General features: G+C 45.9%; 1 protein-coding gene across 12 annotated transcripts in view; it reads left to right on the top strand.

The window, feature by feature from the left end:
* The window catches only part of DLG1 (discs large MAGUK scaffold protein 1), a 193,969-nt gene that overhangs the window by 159,720 nt on the left and 14,562 nt on the right, over positions 1-19,687 (top strand). For 4 of the 12 annotated variants that reach the window (XM_074190569.1, XM_074190570.1, XM_074190574.1 and 1 more), the window contains 5 exons: positions 286-388; positions 3,760-3,874; positions 6,035-6,211; positions 13,030-13,099; positions 18,447-18,480. In XM_074190569.1, coding sequence (XP_074046670.1) covers positions 286-388; positions 3,760-3,874; positions 6,035-6,211; positions 13,030-13,099; positions 18,447-18,480 — 499 coding nt within the window. Of the gene's footprint in view, positions 1-285; positions 389-3,759; positions 3,875-6,034; positions 6,212-13,029; positions 13,100-18,024; positions 18,211-18,446; positions 18,481-19,687 lie in introns of all 12 variants that reach the window. The other 8 variants (XM_074190571.1, XM_074190566.1, XM_074190565.1 and 5 more) reach the window with 3 other exon arrangements.

Genomic DNA, 19,687 nt, shown 5'->3' with positions numbered 1-19,687 from the left:
GCACTGATCTCCGAGTCAGGAGACCTGAGTTCAAAACCAGCCTTAGACACTTGATACTTCTTAAGCTGTGAAACTTGAGGCAAGTCACTTAACCCTGGTTGCCTAACCAAAAAAAGAAAAACCATACATCATGGCTTACTTTCAGGTTAGGAAATGTTTTCTATAGATAAATGAATAATACAGCTTTTACTTTGCTGTGTTAAAAAAAAAAAAAGCACCTCTTGCTGTGATTTCCAGTGATCATGATTCTTGTCTCTGAGTTGATCTCTCTTGTTTTATTTTCAGGTAAATAGTGTCGATCTCAGGGCAGCCACACATGAACAGGCAGCAGCGGCTCTGAAGAATGCAGGCCAAGCTGTTACAATTGTGGCACAATATCGACCTGAAGGTAAAAAAAATAAATCTGGGCTTTCTCCACCTGGAATTTTTCCATTCAATAAAAATAGGCAAAATGGAAACAAAAATGATTCTTTTTTGCAGATGTGTTGATTTATTTAGAGAACCCTAAAGGAACAAATAAAAATTTCTTGAAAAAATTACTAAATGGAGCAGAATTGCAGTCCTACAATCTCTCTTAGAAATCATCAACATTTCTCTATAACTTGAACAAAATGCAATTGGAAGAAATGGAAAGAGAGGTTAGATAACGGAATCCTAGGTAACAGAATCTATAATATACTCCAGTGCCTTCCTACAAATAGACAAATAGGAATGAATTTCATACAGTTAGAAAACACTTTTAAGAAATGAAGCCCAACCTAATAATTAGAGCAATATCAATTGTGTATGAGTAAGCTAAACTAGAAAAGTGACAGTAAATGATCTTCGTGGCATTTTATTCCTATATGGGGGCTAGGAAAAAAGTGACAAAATGTATCTGGGAATTAATGGGGGGAGGGGGGGAGGCAGGAAAATAGTGATCCTATTTGTCCCAGATCTCCAAGCTCCCCCAGAACACAGTAGTCATCAGAACCATTTTTACTAGTCAAAATTAAAGAGTTGGTTAGTCAGAGGAAGGGATTTGATGCACAGTGTTGATGCCTGGTGTATGGCAAATCTTTAGACCTTACTTATTGGACTGAGGACTCTATATTTGACCAAAACTGCAGGGAAAACTTGAAAACCATCTGGCAGTCACACTGCACACTGATAAACTGCAAATTGGTATGTGATAGAGAGATAAAAAGAGATACCATAAGCAAATTATAAAAACAGTCAAGGAGCCCTTCAGATCTAGGTTTAGAGGGAAAGTTCTAGACCAAATAAAGGACAAGAGAGGATCAAATAGGTAGCTTTGATCAGATAAAATCGTAAAGTTGTTGGACAATCAAAACCAACATTTGAGTACTTTAAGCCGCACAATGTGAAGATGGGTCTCATTGGAAGAGACCCTGATGTTGGGAAGGGACAAAGACCATGACAGGATGAGATAGATGTTTAGTGTCATGGACTTGGACAGACTGGGAAATCATGAAGGATCAGTAGAAGGGCCCAGCATGCTCTGGCCCATGTAGTCATGAAGAGTTGGCTACAACTGACCAAGGTACAACAAAGATAAAGTGACGTTTCTACTTCTTAATGCTGGTTGGGCCGAAGAAGAAGAGAGCCATATTCTCAGAATTTCTCAGATTAATTGTGGAGTAAACCTTTTAATCATTTAGAATAACAGCTAGTGATCAAAGTTGATAATGTCTTTTATGAAGTAAAAATGTCCAGAACAAAGATCCATTTTCCTGTCATAACCTAGTTGCTTTCTGTGCTAGTTCTCTTGTGAGCATGGTCCTCATTGGTGGCCCCAGATGTAGGTGCTTGGCAACTGATATGGAATGAAATCTTTTAATCCTTGAAGGTATCACCTATTCAGCATCTACTGCCAAGACATGTTTTAACAAATTATAGATAAACCAGGAACTAGATCCTGAAAAATAAGGGAACCCTGGAACTAGCAGTAATATTTCTAGGTAGTAAGGTACCAGGGTATAACCTCCTAGTCCTGAGGAAACCAAAAAAGGAGTAGATCTGAAAATGGAAAATATGGTGGAATAAACCCTTTGATCTCCTTAGGGTTACTGGTAAATGGGATCATCCAAAAGGCAGAATTGGCATGGTGTTCTGAACGTCGCAGCCATCCTCATGGGGGATGTTGGCTTTATTGGGCCAGTCCTCAGTTTCTGCTAGAAAACACTTCCCTCTTGACCTGTTCTTTGCAGTATTAGGGACCGCCCCGCCATTGAGCTCAGTGTTTGGGGAGGCCATGTGAGTCTGCTGCATATCACTGCAGTCTTGCTTCTCTGTCTCCATGAGAACCTTCTGGAGAGTTAGCCAAGGCCAGGCCTCCTCACCTCTGAAGTTGGTGGAATGTCTGGTATGTCCTCCAAAGAGACTAGTCTACCCCCCACAGGTGATGATCTGGAGAGAAGCTATGTGAGGGTCAAAGAAGCATGCTTGGCAGATGGGCCACCCACTCTAAAGGGGTTTCCTTTCTTATAGGATAGTGAGAGGGGAACAGTCATTTGGGGTCTGCTACAGCCCCTTCTGAATCAATGGAAATGCCACTTCAGGTAAAGAAATGCTCTCCATTTCTGCCTCTTGACTGAGCATTCAGTGGCCTCCCCCTTGCCTTGCCCCAGAAGCTGTCAGATCTGGGCTTGCCTTGAACCCTTCAGCACCCAGAAAGGTGACCTTTGCCATGCTCTGCCCATCCTGAGTCTGCCATCCTCCCCTTGGCTGTGCCTAGACCTCACCCCTCACATGCACACAGGCAGTTGACCCTCCTTGTCTCATTTGGTGAAAATTGCTTTATGTGATGGTCTGTGGAACAGAACTGTCTGTGCAAGTCAGTGAATGTCAATGATCTGTCTAGTCTGGGCCAGGTGTTGGGTGAAACAGTGGGGATTCACAAAAGGCTATTGGCATACAAAAATACAAAATTCCCCCCCCCCCCAAAAAAGGCTACTGACAGAAGGAAGGTCGAAGGTAATGTCAGCCTCAAACCAAAACTAGAAACCCCCAATTAATAGTATATGTTTGGTTTTTGTTTGTTTTGGTAAACATTTCCCAGTTAGATATTCACTTGGGACTGAACTGGCTGTGAGGGGGAAGGGGGGGAAATGGACAACAAAGGGCAAAGACCCAGAGGTGGGAGATGGAGGGTCACAGAGCTCGAGGACAGAAACATGGCCATGCTGAGATTAGCAGAGTTAGAATGTGCACATGCTAAGTGGTTCCGAAACATCCTGGAAGCCATAGTTAATAGTCAAAGGATTTTCAATGACTTTTTTTTAGGGGCAGATTAATTCTGAAGCATTTTTGCCTCTTCGATGAAACCTCAGTTCAAACCTCTTTCACTAATTTGCAAATTTGCCTTACATTTGGCCTCATCCACACAGAGAGGAAGGGGGCCTGGTGTCAGAGAGACGGGAGCCCCCGGCAGGTCTGAGTGACCAGGCCATAAGTCTGCCAGCATGGGTATCTTGATCTGCTCCCAGGACTCAGGCTCACCTCATTTCGAAACCTGGCTCTTATCAGCAGGCATGGCCATGATGGCATCTGTAGGACAGAAGCTCCTTGAGAACAGGCGGTGGAAGCATTGTTGTTTGTTTTTTTTTTTCATTTCTAAGAACCCAGTGCTTAACCACTGCCATGGATAATTACAGGACCGAAGTATTTTATAGCTGTTAAACTCTCTATTCTATTCAGTTTGTTCGTTTTCCTGAAAGTTATTGTTAGAAAAAGACTGTTTTTCTTCCTTCCTCACAGAATATAGTCGTTTTGAAGCAAAGATCCATGACTTAAGGGAACAGATGATGAATAGCAGCATTAGCTCCGGATCGGGTTCCCTTCGAACCAGCCAGAAGCGATCCCTCTATGTGAGGCAAGTACCCAGCCACTCTCCCACATTCCAAATGGGCATTCTTCACCTTTCAGTACTCACGAGCGTCAGAGCTTTTTGAGGCCAGGACACCAGAGAGATGAAGTTGCTGCTGCATCACACGGGTGGGCCTCCCTATTGATTTCTGAGAGGAGTCTGTGGTTTCAAGATGCAGAAGTTGGCAGTGGCTCCTAAGTATAAGCCAACAGAACAGTCAGGATGTGAGCAAACCTGCTGCATTTGGGGACTGTCACTGGGGCAGCTTCCTGAAGATGGCTTGGAGTAAGGAGACTGGGGGGCTCAGGGGAGCCTGGGAATGCTGCCAGGAGTGCTGTTTGACCAGGGGGATTCAGAACCCAGGAAGGGAGTAAGTTTGTGGAGACAGGGCAGGAGTCGTGTCTTAGGTCTGTTAGGTTTTTGGATGCTTCTGGGACATCTGGTGTGAAATGGCCAGGAGGCCATTTGTATTGGGGAGTCTGCCACTCTGGAGAGAGTCTAGGGATCAGGCTGCCTCATCAAACTCAGTAGAGAGGGATGGAGGTGGGGAGGATGGGCCAGGATTGTGCCTTGACCTCTGAGCCTCAGTAGTATTCAGACAGTTAGGAAGAGACTAAGGAAAGACCCTCAGAAAACACTGCCAATGAAGAGCATCCTAGAAGCCTTGGAGAAGAGGCCAAAAGCCAGATGATAGAGACAGCAGAATGCCCACGGGGTTTCCTCGGGGTCTCGAGGCTGATTAAGAGAGAATCAAGTATGGGATTGAGGACCCAATGAGGAGTGAAGCTCTGCCAGCCCTCTCCTCTGATGACCTGGCATAGCTAGGCACAGGCTAGCTCCATGAGATGTGGAGACATTTAGAGGAAAAGTTAAATTTTGTTAGTGGGGAGAGAGCCAGAAAGACCTGGGCTCCTATTCTGCCTTCTGCAGGCTTCCGTTTCTACTTCAGGAAGCATTCCTAGGCTCGTAGCCTTTCTCTCCCAGGGTTGGTGTGATAGACTCCCCTGAGGCAGCAGTTTCATGGATGTTCTCTCCCAAGAACCTCACTGCCACTCTTGGGGGGTGCTGAGATGACCACTTGTAGAGGAAGAGAAGACTGAAGTTCAGGACAGTGGAGGGTCACATGTGCTCCCTTGTTACAGAGTTAGTTTGCTATTTACTTTTTGTTTTCTTCCTCTTGAATATAACTCTTGGAGAGGTTTGGGCAGAGTGCTAAGTGGTCAGTGAAAATGACCAAAGGGGAACTTTACTGAAGCCCCCTCCAGCGAGGGGGGCCACACCCTGCTGCAATTAAAATGAAAGCTTTCTGAGCTTTGGCAACTCTCTCATTCCATGGGCACCCTGGGGGGCATACCTGGGGCCCCCAGAACTGATATGTCTAATGGCATTTGATGCCTCCAGATCTGTCCCTCACTTGGGGTGGCTGGCAGAGCAGCTCCAGAGAAGGTTGTCTCAGAGCTTTCTTCTTTTTAAAGAAAAATCCTCACTCTGCTGTTCCTTCTGTGCATCAGAACCTTGGAGAATTGAGAGCGGTAGAGGGAGATTTGGGACTAAAACCTGAACATGTCTTCCTTTCCTCCAGGTTATCTATTAAAGGATAAGGGGAAGGCCAGGGCTGAGGGGCCTGTTACCGGACTGTGGGGTCATTAGTGGGGAGGCCCCAGTTGGTTTCCAAGGCAAAAGTACAAACCAGGGGGTTAGGAAAATAGTCCTGCTTTCTTCTCTCTGTTGAGGGATCAGGGACCTTGTGGACATGTCTAGGGCTTTTTCCTTGGTATTCTCCTTGAGAAATGCTAAGTCAAGACTCCCCAGGGGAGAGAGGAAGAGCGCAGTGCACCAGAATTTAACAAGGAAGGACTGTTTATTAATAAAGCTGCATAAACAAGGGGATTGATTTATTTCCATTTCCCCAGAGTCAGAAAAGACAACATTGCTCCTTACAGAATTCTCAAATGCCAGAGTTTAGGCTTCAACCTCTAGTAAGGGCTGTACAACTGGAGTCCAGACATTTGGGAAAACATGGTGGTAGTTGTCATGTTGTTGGCTTGCCACAACACAGCACACACATTTTAATGTTTGAGGAGCAGCATAGGCATGACTCTCCTTCCCCTGTCTCAGTGGCTCTACCTGGTGGACTCAGTGTGTTATTTTTCTTCTCAATCTTAGAGCCCTTTTTGATTATGATAAGACTAAAGACAGTGGCCTTCCAAGTCAAGGATTGAATTTCAAGTTTGGAGACATCCTTCACGTTATCAATGCCTCTGATGATGAATGGTGGCAAGCCAGGCAAGTGACGCCAGATGGCGAGAGCGACGAAGTTGGCGTGATTCCCAGTAAACGCAGGTACTTATCTTATGTGGAGTCTTTGCATTGTCTTAATTTTGAAGGCAGGTACCAGGAACAAATACAAATCCTTCTTGCAATTTTAATTGGTGATTTCCTAGGAAGCAAATATGTCTTTATATGTAACATGGCAATAAGCAGTCTCTTGGAGGATTTGAGGAACACCAGCCATGATTGCTTTGAATATGGTTAGCTGGGGGAGTCATGGTGGTGCAAGAGAAGACATAGAGGGCCTCCTTCCCTGGCATGAGACAGCCATGGAAGGCCTGGTGGCAACCCTGCCCCCCAGCCCTAGTGGCAGCCCTGCTGACATCCCTTCATTTCCTGGGGTGGTCTGCAGATGCAGTCTCTCTGATCATGGGGTTCCCTTCAGTCAGGCAGATCGCAGCCCCTCCAAGTCTGAATCAGCCAGACAAGCAGGCATTTCAGTGCTTCCTCAGACCCAGACCCAGGTTAACAAGTTTAGATTACAGTTCCTGCCCCTCGAGGAGATCAGAAGCAAATAGGCACAGACAGCTATGGAGAAAATCACTAGAGAATAAGCAAAGGAGTTAGTGGGCAAGGCTTCCTGGGGAAGGTGGGATTTTAGTTGAAAGTTGAAAGAGGTCACAGAACTCAGAAGCTGGAATAGAGGAGGAGCATTCCGGGAATAGGGGCAGTCGGCAAAACTGCCCACATCCACCATGGCCAATCTTGTTGATGGAGCCACCAGGAGACCAGGGTCACAGATGAAAGATGACACAGTGGAGACTAGGTGGGGGCTAGGCTAGGAAAGGCTTTGAACACCACCCTAGCGTTTTGTGTTGGATCATGGAATGATAAGGAGTGGGGGGGGGGGGGGTGAGAGGATCTGCCCTGTGCTTTAGGAAAGTCACTGACTAGAGTGAGGAGGGACTTGAGGCAGTGGTCCAGGCAGGAGGCTGACAAGCTATCCCAAAGTGGGGGTAGTGTCAGAGGAGAGAAGGAGGTGCTAAGGCGATGGTGGTAGGTATTAGCAACAGACTGACTATGGGGTGCTGGTGAGTGATAGGGAGGAGTCAAGGGGGTCACCTGGTTTGGGAGCCTGAGGGACTGTGACAAATGTGCTGACTGCTACAGTAAAAGGCAAGGTCAGGGCATGCCGAGTTAAGGTATCATCTGGATATCTAGTTGAAGATGGCTGAAGAGCAATTAGCACTGTAAGAGTTTAGGTCAGCATCTATGGTAATAATAAAGGGAGAGGATAGGAGGATGTGATCTGAAGGAGGATCCGACCAAGGAGGCAGAAGAGGACAGGTCAGAGAGGGAGTAGGAGAAGCAGAAGAGAGTGGGGGCTCCCTCAGACTCAGAGAGAAGAGTGTCAAGGGGAGGGGAGGCAATCCACAGCATCAAAGGCTACTGTAGATAGGTCAAGGAGAATGAGGCCTGAGAAAGGACCATTGGTTAAGAGATTACTGGAGGGGCGGCTAGGTGGCGTAGTGGATAAAGCACTGGCCTTGGAGTCAGGAGTACCTGGGTTCAAATCTGGTCTCAGACACTTAATAATTACCTAGCTGTGTGGCCTTGGGCAAGCCACTGAACCCCATTTGCCTTGCAAAAACCTAAAGAGAGAGAGAGAGAGAGAGAGAGAGAGAGAGAGAGAGAGAGAGAGAGAAAGAGAGAGAGAGAGAGATTGAGAGAGAGAGAGAGAGAGAGAGAGAGAGAGAGAGAGAGAGAGAGATTGAGATTGAGATTACCGGAAACTATGGAAAGAACAGGGTCAGTGGAAGGATGAGGTCAGAAGCCAGTTGTAAGGGGTTAGGAGAGGGAGAGGAGAGGCACCTAGGTAGAAGCCTTTTCAAGGAGGTTAACCTCCAAGAGTAGAGGAGGTATAGGATGCACCTAGTGTGGAGGTTTCCTTTGGAACCCCCAGGAATCGGTGAAGCAGCAGGATGCTTCTGTCAGGAGCTAAAGAAGCCAAGAGAAGACCGGATTCCTTCTGACCAAGAATCCAGACGGTAGTCACTGAGTGATAGTTTCCACTTGGTGGCCCCTGGGGACCCTTCCAACTTGTCATTTCGTGGGATTCTGCTTAGGAGCTGTAGTCCTTTGTGAATGCACCCAGAGAAACTGGTCATGTGGTATGCAGCCTTTCTTAAGGAGCTGGTCCAGACTCCACTCCATGCTAGGCCTTCTGCCCAAGAGACATTCTGGGGAGGCCTCTGAGCGCGCCTCTAGGGAAGTAGATGAAGGTTTCTGTGTCATGTGTGGAATTGTGAAATAATCAGCTCAGCAGAAGGGATTTAATCTGTGAGATTTATGTTAATTTTAACATGTAACTGTATTCTTAATAGCTAAATTCTGAATGATTATAAATTAGACTTTAAAAGACATTATTTGCTATTTTATTTTCCCAAATTACATGTTAACATTCTTTAAAAAATTTTTGATTTCCAAATTTTCTCCCTTCCTCCCTGCCCACTTCTCTCATTGAGAAGGCAAGCAATTCAATATAGGTTATACTTTTTTTCCATTTAATTAATTTTGAATTTTATAATTTTCCCCCAATCTCACTTCCCTCCCCCCACCCCCCAACAGAAGGCAGAATGGTAGTCTTTCCATTGTTTCCATGCTGTACATTGAATATAGGTTATACTTGTGTAGTCACACAAAACATCTTTTTCATATTAATCATATTGTAAAATAAAACATACACCAGATTTTCCAATCTGTGCTGTTACAAGAAGGTGGCACCCAGTGATCTTGGCAGGTGTATGAATGGCACCTTCAGAATCTGGAGTGTCAGAGTGGGGAGCAAAAGTAGGGGCTGGAGGCTCATGGCGGGGCTGAGAGACATCAAATTAAGGGAGACAGTTCAACTGGAACATAGCCCACCCGAGCTTATTGATGTGGATGGACAGTCTAGGTTTCTGTCCATCCTCAAAACAGTGTTCAGGCTGAGGTGAAGACCCAGACTCACTTCTACAAACCTGAGCCCTTCTGGTCCAGCTCCGTGAGGAAGAGTCCAGGGTCAGATCAGTTTCATGCAGGCTGAGTGAAGAAGCTCCTTTTCTGGACTCAAGGATGCTCACAGACCAACCCTGCCATCTTTGCTGGGGGTCCTCTATGCAGGGCTCTATCAGTGAGGATTACACAGAGAAGATGGTCTGTGGCATGCCAGGCTCTCCCCAGCCTTTGAGGAAGCACAGGGTGTCATTTCCCAGCAGAAGACCTTGTTCCTTCAACCTTGGGACTATTTATCACATCTTGAAAGCTCACTAGTCCTTCAGGCTCCTTCTGTACCAAGGGACTGGTAGTCTGACCTTTCCATGTAGCTGTCTCCTTAATGGCTAAATGCCAAAGGGGATTATCTTTGTTCTGGACTTCTCCATATAAAAAATTTTTTTATAAAAAACAAAGAAAAGAAAACATAGGCCAAAAAACAACCCCTCAAAAAAAAAAAACTAAAGAAAGGATGCTTCCATTGTATTCTGAGCCCATAGGCCCTTTTTCTGGGGAGGGATAGCATTTGCCATCCCAAGTCCCCCGAGTTGACTGGGATCATCGTGTGGCTGAGAGGAGCTGAGTCTTTCTCAGTCTTACTCTGCTCCTACCTTGGTTTGTTGCACCCTGTGTCCTTTCTTGTTGTCTTTCTGGGTTTTTCCTGAGAGGATCCTGCTCATCATGTTTTGGAGTTAGCTCCCTTGTATCCCTCACGACCATAAAACAGCACTTCTTTACAACTAATGATTCTGACAAAGGACTCATTTCTAAGATATACAGAGAACTGAGTCATATTTTTAAAACAAAAAGCCATTCCCCAATTGACAAATGGTCAAAGGATATGCAAAGGCAATTTACAGATGAGGAAATCAGAGCAATCCATAGCCATATGAAAAAATGCTCTAAATCATTAATTATTAGAGAAATGCAAATTAAAGCTTCTCTGAGGTACCACCTCACACTGCTCAGATTGGCCAATATGACCAGGAAGGATAATGATCATTGTTGGAAGGGATGTGGGAAATCTGGGACACTATTACACTGTTGGTGGAGCTGTGAACTCATCCAACCCTTCTGGAGAGCTATTTGGAACTATGCCCAAAGGGCAACAAAAATGTGCATGCCCTTTGACCCAGCAATACCACTACTGGGTCTATACCCTGAAGAGATGATGGAAAAGGGTAAAAACATCACTTGTACAAAAATATTTATAGCAGCCCTGTTTGTGGTGGCAAAGAATTGGAAATCCAGTAAATGTCCTTCAATTGGGGAATGGCTTAGCAAACTGTGGTATATGTATGTCATGGGACACTATTGTTCTATTAGAAACCAGGAGGGATGGGATTTCAGGGAAGCCTGGAGGGATTTGCATGAACTGATGCTGAGTGAGATGAGCAGAACCAGAAAAACACTGTACACCCTAACAACAACATGGGAGTGATGCTCAACCTTGAAGGACTCACTCATTCCATCAGTGCAACAATCAGGAACAATTTTGGGCTGTCTGCAAAGGAGAGTACCATCTGTATCCAGATAAGGAGCTGTGGAGTTTGAACAAAGTTCAAGGACTATTCCCTTTAATTTAGGAAAAAAAACTGGTATTTTATTGTCTGATCTTGTTACCTCTTAGACTTCTCTTTAAGGATATGATTTCTCTCTCATCACACCCAATTTGGATCAAGGTACAACATGGAAACAAAGTAAAGACTGACAGAGTGCTTTGCATTGGTGGGGAAAGGAAGCAAGATTGGGGGGGAAATTGTAAAACTCAAATAATATCTTTAATAAAAATTAATTTTAAAAAAAAAAAGCACTTCTTCTACGATTCCCCAGTGTAAACAGCTCAGCCCTCCCTTAAGAGTCTTAGGATTTCCCTTTCCCCTTTACTTTGTAGGCTTCTCTTGAGCCTTTTGTTAGGAAAGTCCTCTTTTCTATTTAACTCTGATCTTTTCATCAGAAATGCTTGGAAGGCCTTAATTTCACTGAATGTCAGTTTTGTTTTTCCTTCTGAAGGGTTCTACTCAGTTTTGTTGGGGAGGTGATTCTTGGTGTTAATCTCTGGAACATCATACTCCCAGCCCTCTAATCCTGTGCAGAAGCTTCTGAATCTTGTGTATCCTGTCTCAGATACTTGAATTCTTTTTCTCTTTACTTGCAATATTTTCTCCTTGTCCTGGGAGCCTGGCTATAATATTCCTGGAAGTTTTCATTTTGCAATCTCTTTCAGGAGTTATCAGTAGAGTCTTTCCATTTCTATTTCACCTTCTAGTTTTCCTTAATAATTTCCTCAAAGATGATGTCTAGGCTCTTTTTTATGATCGTGGCTTTCAGGTGGTCTAATAATTTTTAAATTAGCTTTCCTGTATCTACTTTCCAAGTCAGTTGTTTTTCCAAAAAGATATTTCACATTATCTTTTATTTTTCCATTCTTTTGCTTTTGTTTTATTGTTTCTTGTTTTCTTATAATAAACCATTAGCTTCCACTTGCTCAGTTCTCACTTATAAGGAATTTTTTTCTTCAGCAACCTTTTGCGTTTTGTTTTCCACTTGCACAATTCTATTTTTTAAGGGATTTTTGTGCCTCTTTTCCCATTTGGCCTAGTCTGTTAAGGTATGGATTTTCTTCAGTATTTTCTTTTGTGCCTCCTTTACCAAGCTGTTGACTCTTTCTGCATCACTCTCACTTCTTTTTCCAGTTTTTTTCTTTATCTCTCTTACTTGATTTTCAGAATCTTTTTTGAACTCTTCCATGACCTGAATATTTTTCTAGGAGACTTCGGATGTAGGTGTTTTGGCTTTGTTGGCTTGTGAATTTAGATCTTCCTTGTCCCTCCAATAACTTTCTGTGGTCGGGTTTTCCCTGTTGTTTATTTTTTTTCCCAGCCATTGATTGACTTATTTTTATTTGCTAAAGTGACTTCTGGGATGGAAGGGTGCACTGTCCCAGACTTTAAGGGGTTTGAGTATCTGTTTTCAGATATACTTGTAGGGACCTCTTAAGTTTTTGTCTCTGAAGAGTGTGTTGACTCCCAGTCAGTGGTCTGGTCTCCAAGTGACCACAAGGACTCTTTTTCTGCCCTAGACCAATGTTGCAGGTCTTGTCTTGTTCCTCTGACTGATAGTGCTTCTCCTCACCCTGGCACTGCCAACCCAGGACTGTGACCCTGATCCAGATCTGGGCAAAGCAACAGAGTGGAGACCTCTTTCATCTTCTTCTGACCAATTTTTCTATTTCCTGACCATCTTGGTCTGGGGGTTCAGGAATCCGCTCTTGCTGCTGCTGCTGCTGCTGCTACAGCTGCTCCAGCGGCTCCTGAGCTCTAGGCATTGCTCCCCTTTCACCATCAGGCAACAGACTCTAACTGCCCACCTTGTAAGTTGTGTTGGGCTAGAAAATTATTTCATCCTGTCCTTTGGTGGGTTCTGCTGCTCCTGAAGATGTTTCAAGATGTTTGGAACAGGGTTAGGGAGAGCTTGGATGAGTCCCTGCCTGTTCTCTGTCCTCTTGGCTCTGCCTGTGCTATACATTGTGTCTGATGGTGTAGACGCTTAGGATTCCCCGAGGGCTGCCTAGAGAAGATTCTTGAGATAGACTAGACCCTACGTGTCAAAGACACTGGATTTTGAAATCGTTTTTGGATGATTTGGTCTGAGGGGTTTCTTAAAGCCTGGAGGGCTTATGAAAGAAAAGGACAGTACTTTCAATAATTTAAATTATTTTGCTTGAAGGTTTGATTGTCACTGTTCCTATTTGAAAGTATATCATTAGAAAAATCATTGCTGCTGATCCATCTTAAATGTGCTACTTACTGTTAAGTAGGTGGAAGACGGAATCGTTTTGGGGGTTTTTTTTGCAGAGTTGAAAAGAAAGAACGAGCCCGGTTGAAAACAGTGAAATTCAATTCTAAAACAAGAGGCGATAAAGGGGTAAGTGTGAAATCTTGATATTTTGAAATTTTCAGTGATTATAAATTCGGACAGTAATTGCTTTATGAAAATTTAGCTTAGTTTAGCAAACAGCAGAAAAAATTTTAGCAATTTTAGTTCTTTTGAGTTCAATTGTTAAATTAAGTATGATCTTTTGGTCAAATATGTCATGATTATCTTCTGTCTTTTAGAAACAAGCATGGTTTCCCAAAATTATGTTGACTGAAAATTTTCTCAGAAGCATCTTTTTTTGGAAAGGGTCTTTTTCTGATGGAGACAAATTCCAGCCTGTGTCAACTTGCCTTCTGCCTACAGTCACTTAGGCTAGAATTATTTGGCAGCATTATCACTAATAAAGATAGAGGATTCCCTGGTTATTCTTTTCAGATGCTCTGAGTTACGTATAATTGGAATCTGATAATTGTCCCCGAAGGGTCCTCCAGGTCCTCCCAGCCTGGCCATGCTTGGAACCTGCAGGCCTCCTCTTTGGGTTCTAGAAGCCTGATGCAGGGGCCTACTCAGGTATGGGCTCTCATAGAGTCTGCTTGGGATCAGGAGCAGAGTCTCATGGCCCAGGAGGACTGTTGCCCTTAGAGGGCTCCCTAAAAGCCAGGCACTTGATTACCCCAGAGGTACCCTGGCCTGATGTTTACAGAAGGCCAATGGATTCTTTCTGTACTACATTCACCTAGGTTACCTTACAAGGTCCCAGTTCCAGCCTTTACTCAAAAAAGCTGGGAAGGAAGTTTCCATCTGTGTGGCGAGTGCTGGAGACCTTTGGGAGAAAGACACAGGGCCAGGCAGTCAGAAGACAGATTTAAGCACCCCAAATCTGCCACATGCTGGCCTGGAGGCTCCTCCACTCAAACATCCGAGATCTTGTTATCTCTTCCCAAACATTTCTCCATAAGAAATTTCTTTTAACACTAAAATGTTAGAGAAGCCATCAACCCCTGGCTCTTGTGCAGTTATACTGGAACTGTGAGGCCCTCCCTTTGAGCTTAGCTCCTGATGGAGGTAATAAGTCTTCTCTGATGCCAACAGTACTGCTCCCACAGATGCGCCTCATCTCTGCCACATGAGGTCAGAGGCCACCTTTGGGGCACCACAGCAGGTCCAGAGCCAGCTCAGAAAGCACAGGAGGCCCTCATGCACAGGGCCACTTTGGGTTGGGGTTCCTCGTCTCTGAAGGGACCGTTTAGCACTAGAATCTCCAATAAGGACATCTCCGTGAGAAGGAGCTGCATGTTATCGCAGAGAAAGCTGTAAGCAGTTAACTGAATTAACGACATCTCAATCCTGGTCTCATACCCCAGTTTGTTCCCAGTCCCTGTGTCCTAACCCTTGCACCCAAATATGCATGATAGGAGTGGGGGAAAATACGCTTGCCATTGATAGAGAACTGCCTCCTGCCTTTGACAGCCTCTTCCGTTCCCCAACCTTCTAACCCTTGGGCTTCTCCTTAAACTCACTTAACCTTCTTTGCTGAGGCTGCAGATGCCACTGCTGAAGGTTGAAGTGACCAGCTCTAGAATGCTCCCCTCCTTGAACTCTCTTGGGGATCTTTCTCTATCTTCCTGGCCCACCTGCCAGCAGCGGTGATGGGAAACAGGGCTTTGCAGCAGCTTGGGTTTCTTTTGGGAAAATGGAGACACTGGCACGAATGAATATGAGTGTCAGTGTGAGTGTGAGCGAGCATCAGTGACTGAGCACCTGGAGTGAGCGTGTGCGAGTGTGCTCTGCCTGTTGGGCTCTCTCTGCTCGTTCTCATCTTTTGCTTGGGCTGTTTCACTTCTGCTCACTTTTTCATCTGGCTTCTGGTAGTTCTGGGGAGGATTCCAGATTAAATTTAATACAATTAATACCTTTCAACTAACCAACGATTCTTCATCTTCTGTGTTCTTAAAATACCACATTTTGAGCGATTTTTTTTTTCAACCATGACTCAAAACTTAGAATTTCCTATTTCTTTTGGTTGTTTGCTATGAAACTGACTCTGACCACAGTGTATGCAGTGAGAAGAGGGGCCAAATTGGGGGGCGGTCCATCAGAGAATGACCAGATGTTCTCAATTCAAAACCTGGCTCCCATACCGAAGGAACAGACACTGTCAATACAATTTTCCGAAATGAGCCTCACTCTCAAACCAAGGATTGCCCTCAGATGCCTCTTCAGGCCTTTCTTCTTTTCTGTCTGAATTCAGTTCAGGATTTTTATCCGTAAGATGCTACTTGACAAATAGTAAATGTATCACATTCCTTCCCCCATTTTTATCATAATCAGTCAAATTTTGATCAGGACCTAGAATGGATTCTGATTCATTTTTATTTAAATTCCAACACACTTTTCTTGGTTAAGAGTGGTCTAAGCCTAGTAGTCAGCTCTCAGAGCACTGACCTCACCTGAGACCCCCCCACACTCCTATCTGTGACTAGTTCTCTAATTTCAGGATGATCTCATTCATTCACTGACTTCCTGGTCAGTATGAACAAATTATGCTAACAGGAGATGAGGCTGACCTGGTCTGGGCCACTTAAAAGAGTCTGGAGGTTAGCAGAGGGAGAAGGGGGATGGCTAGGGGGAGCAGTGGATAGAGCACCAGCCTTGGGGTCTGGAGGACCTGAGTTCAAGTCTGGCCTCAGACACTTCATAGTTGCCTAGCTGTGTGGCTTTGGGCAAAAACCAAAAAGAAGAAGAAGAAGAGGGAAAAGGTCACTTGTGGTCTCCAGGCAAGCTTGCTGATGTTTGGTGACTAGCAGGCTGACAAGCCTAGAGAGAACCTGAGAGACACACATCCTTCCTGATTGCCCCTTCCTTCCTTTCCCTGGAGAAATGAGAAGTCTATTCAGTTCCCTAGATGGGAAAGCCTCCCTTTGCTTAAAGATAGAAAAAATAACTAGGAAACCCCTAGTCAGGTTCCTGCTTGGGGAGTGGCCCAGCTCGGGGAGCTCATGGTGGGCAGGATGAGAAGATGCCCCAGGAAACAGAAGGGCCGGGGCGGGGGGGATAGCTGCCATTTCTCTATCTCTGGGACACATATTGGCATTTGTTCAGTCCTCACAACCACTCCAAGAGTCAGATGTTATTAGCCCCTTTTGGGGAAATTAAGGCCAGGTAGATTTGTCCCTCCCAAGGGCAGTGCTCTGTACACTGTGACTCCACCTGACTAGCTGTCACTTGAAGTCAGTCAAGAAGAGCTGCAGTGGGCATGAGGAGGGGACTGAGTCTGGGAAACGGGGAGGGGAGTGAAGGATGCCTTTGGGCCATCCAGGGAGAGTTTCAGGATTACCTGTGGGCTAATTAGAGGAATGTGGGAGTTAGTTGTCTCAGTGGAGGGTGGTGGGCTCTGCCTGGATTCTGGGCAAGCAGGGGGATGGCCCATGGCCACAGAGAGGACGCTGAGAAGAGGCTGCAGATAAGGAGGGGCCCAGGAGAGAGCTTGTCCGTCAGGAGGGGCTGAGCCGGCATGGAGAGCTGCTGGGGTGTGGGGGGAGACTGCTGGGAGCCCTGGAGAGAGCCAGTGCCGGGACGGAAGCTAGGCGTTGGCTCGAAAGGGGAACCAGAGGACAGGCGTCAGAGGAGTTCCAGAGTCAGGGAACGCTGCTGAGGGCCTTGCAGAGGAGGCAGACAGCAGGGAAGGAGACCAAGGAAGCCCCCCATGGTGCTGAGGCCTCAGCTTGAGCAGGTGGAGTAGCTCCCAGGGGTCACCCCCTCTGGGGCTCACTCTCCCTCCAGCCCACAGCGGGCAGCGTGGTTGCCTCAGTGCCCGGAGACAGACACGGTACCCAAAAGTGGTCCACTGTGTTGGAGGATGAGGCTCTTACCTCCCTCTTTTTGTAGACTTTGTTTCTCGGCACATCCTCACATACTATCATTTGCCACTCATTAAACACCCTCAGGTCTTCTTGAGGTGAGCCCAGATCACGCTCTATTTGTCAAGTTGATTTTTTCAACCCAAGACTTGACACGGATCTTCATGGAAATCTGTCCAATTAGATTTAGCCCCATGTCCTGGCCTCTCCAGAGGCCAGCTGTCCTTTTTTGTCTCTCAGCATCCTGAACCACTCCCCTAAAGGAGACGCCTCAAACCCCACTCTGCCACCAGTTCTAGAATCCCTGGCTTACTGCTGCCTAGCCTCAGCGCTCCGCCTCAACCCAGGCAGTGGTGCCAGAGACGTTTGGTCCCAGCACTCCTCCAGACCGGAGGATCTCCATTGTAGGCTGCCAGGCCGGCCCCTCGAAAATGAGCAGAGTGGGCTGGGTCTTCAGCAGAGGGGGTTGTGGAAGAGCAGAAGCCAGGAAGAGGCGGCAGTGGAGGGCCAAGGTGGGAGGCCCAGACCAGATTGGAGCCTTGGCCTTAGGGGAAGTCAAACAAGAATCCTCCTGTCTCTGACCCCTAAGGGTTTTTGTTTTGGGGAGAGGAAGGAGGATTGGGTTGGGGAGCAACTGGCAGCTCATTCTGGAAGGAAGGGATTAAGGTGACCCTCAAATCAGGGCCAGAAGCCTCAGAGACGTGGAGGCACTTCCTCCATCCTCCATTGCCCTGGGGCCTTTTTCACCAGCCCACTTAGCTATCTGGGAGCTTTTCTCTCCCAAAAATCTGAAAGGGTCAGGGAACCATGCTTTGCCAAGGAGGCTTCCTGCTGCAGCAGGACGCCGTGCCCTCTGGGCTGGCAGAGCATGGTCTTCTCCGTCAAGTAGCATCGATTCCCTACTTGTGCAGCAGTTGGGGCTTCTGGTCTGTGTCTGTCACTGTGCTGCAGCTGAATGAGAGGGTTTGGTGAAAGACGAGACGGTCACTTGATTTCTGGTGAAAAGCACCTGCATGATGTGGTCACGAGAGTCGGCTTCCCAGGGCTGCTAGGCCGGGTCATTGTCCACACCGACGGTAGACCCCCTTTGTTTTGCCCCCTTCTCTTCTTCAGCAGTCACTCAATGGCAAGCGTAAAAAGAACCTCTTTCCCCGAAAGTTCCCCTTCTACAAGAGCAAGGACCAGAGTGAGCAGGAAACGAGTGACATTGACCGTGAGTATGCAGGCACCGGCCAAGGGCCGCCATCTCTCACCTACGGGAGGCTGTTCCCATGGAGACAGTTCCAAGGGCTGCCCCAGGTGCGGCACGCAGGGCATCCCCCTCACGAGACTGCGGCCCATCCACCCCTGGTGGTACGGCCCGGGGGCCTCTGAGGCAGAGACCAGAGTTCCCTGGGACGCCTCTCGGTCAAGCGTGTGCACCTGTCATGGTCTTGGAACTGTCTCTTGTTGTAGCTCCCAGTTTGCCTATGACTGACGACTGTTTTCTTTGATTATCTTTTCATTGCTTGCTCTCTGGGGACTACTCTCTACAGGAGATCCCTGACGACATGGGATCAAAAGGCCTGAGTAAGTGACCGATCCTCCCCTCCGTAGACAGACCTGGCTTGGTCAGAGAAATCTCAAACTCGCGGTAGGGCCTTCTGGCCTAGAGAGCCTCCTCTAATCTGCTTGTAGAGTTCTCATGATAACCTGCCTGGGTTTCCAGCCACTGGAAAACCCACCTGTGACTTTTGTTGCTCTCTCCACTGATTGACCTACACAGCACACATTTTCCTCTTTGTAATTTTTGTGGACAATCGAATGCTTGGCTATAGTTGGTTTTTTTTTAATTACTATTTTTAAAATTAAAACCAAGCCTCTTAGTTAGAAGCTATACTAGAGTAAAACCCAAGGCAAGAATGAGCTGCCCCAGACGTAATGGGAGGCCTTGGAACAGAGGCTCCACGTCATGGATTGGAGATGTGCAGGAGGTTCCCTGCCCTGCCAAACCACTTCTGATTGTCCTTCTGATATTTGGTAAATGACCCTTAGGCTATCGCCAGTCTCCTTCCCCCTTCTCCTCTTTATGTCACAGAACTTCAAAGATGGGGGAGACTTCAGTGGTCATCAAGTTAAATTTTTTTTGGAACTTTCAAGTATAAATTGTAGGATTACTAAGAGGAAAAGAGTTTCAGAAAACTTGCAGTAGTAACAGTCTATTCATTTAGAAAGCAAAAGAGATACTAGTGAAGCCTAACCCTTCAAATTCCACCCCCTGTTAAAAGTCGGCTCACCTGAGGTGATGGAGAGAAGAGAGAAGGGCCGGCAGGGAAATGACCCTCGCTGGTCTCTCTGTTCAGGTCAGTGACCCTACTTGAGTGATATTGATGTTGGTCTCATGAAACAGAGTTAAAAAATTCATTTTCTATAAAACAAAACATTCAGATTGGTAACTTCTGCATTGCTGAAATGTAAGTGGTATCTGATTAGACCTTAACATGGTCTGGGGGATAATCTTGTTTCTAACTGGTCTCCAAGAATAAGCATTTCTTCTTGGGACCCTCTTCATTTGGAACTTAGATTGTTCTGTCAGCCCTTGAGTCAAAGGGACCTGCAAGGAGCAACTCGTGTTTCCTGAAAACAAAGTTGAAAAATAGGTGTCAAATTTCACAAATTTCATATTTGTGTTTTGCCTACTTTTGCCTTTTTCTTTTAAACTAAATAATTTGAAGTCAGCGTAAATAAATTTAATTTTTTTCATCTTCCAGGATGAAAACCTTGTAGGAAGTTTAAA

Source organism: Macrotis lagotis, chromosome 6 (assembly GCF_037893015.1).
Source record: "Macrotis lagotis isolate mMagLag1 chromosome 6, bilby.v1.9.chrom.fasta, whole genome shotgun sequence".
NCBI lineage: Eukaryota > Metazoa > Chordata > Mammalia > Peramelemorphia > Peramelidae > Macrotis > Macrotis lagotis.
Note: the sequence above shows the minus strand (reverse complement) of the source record. Positions and strands in the feature narration are given on the sequence as shown.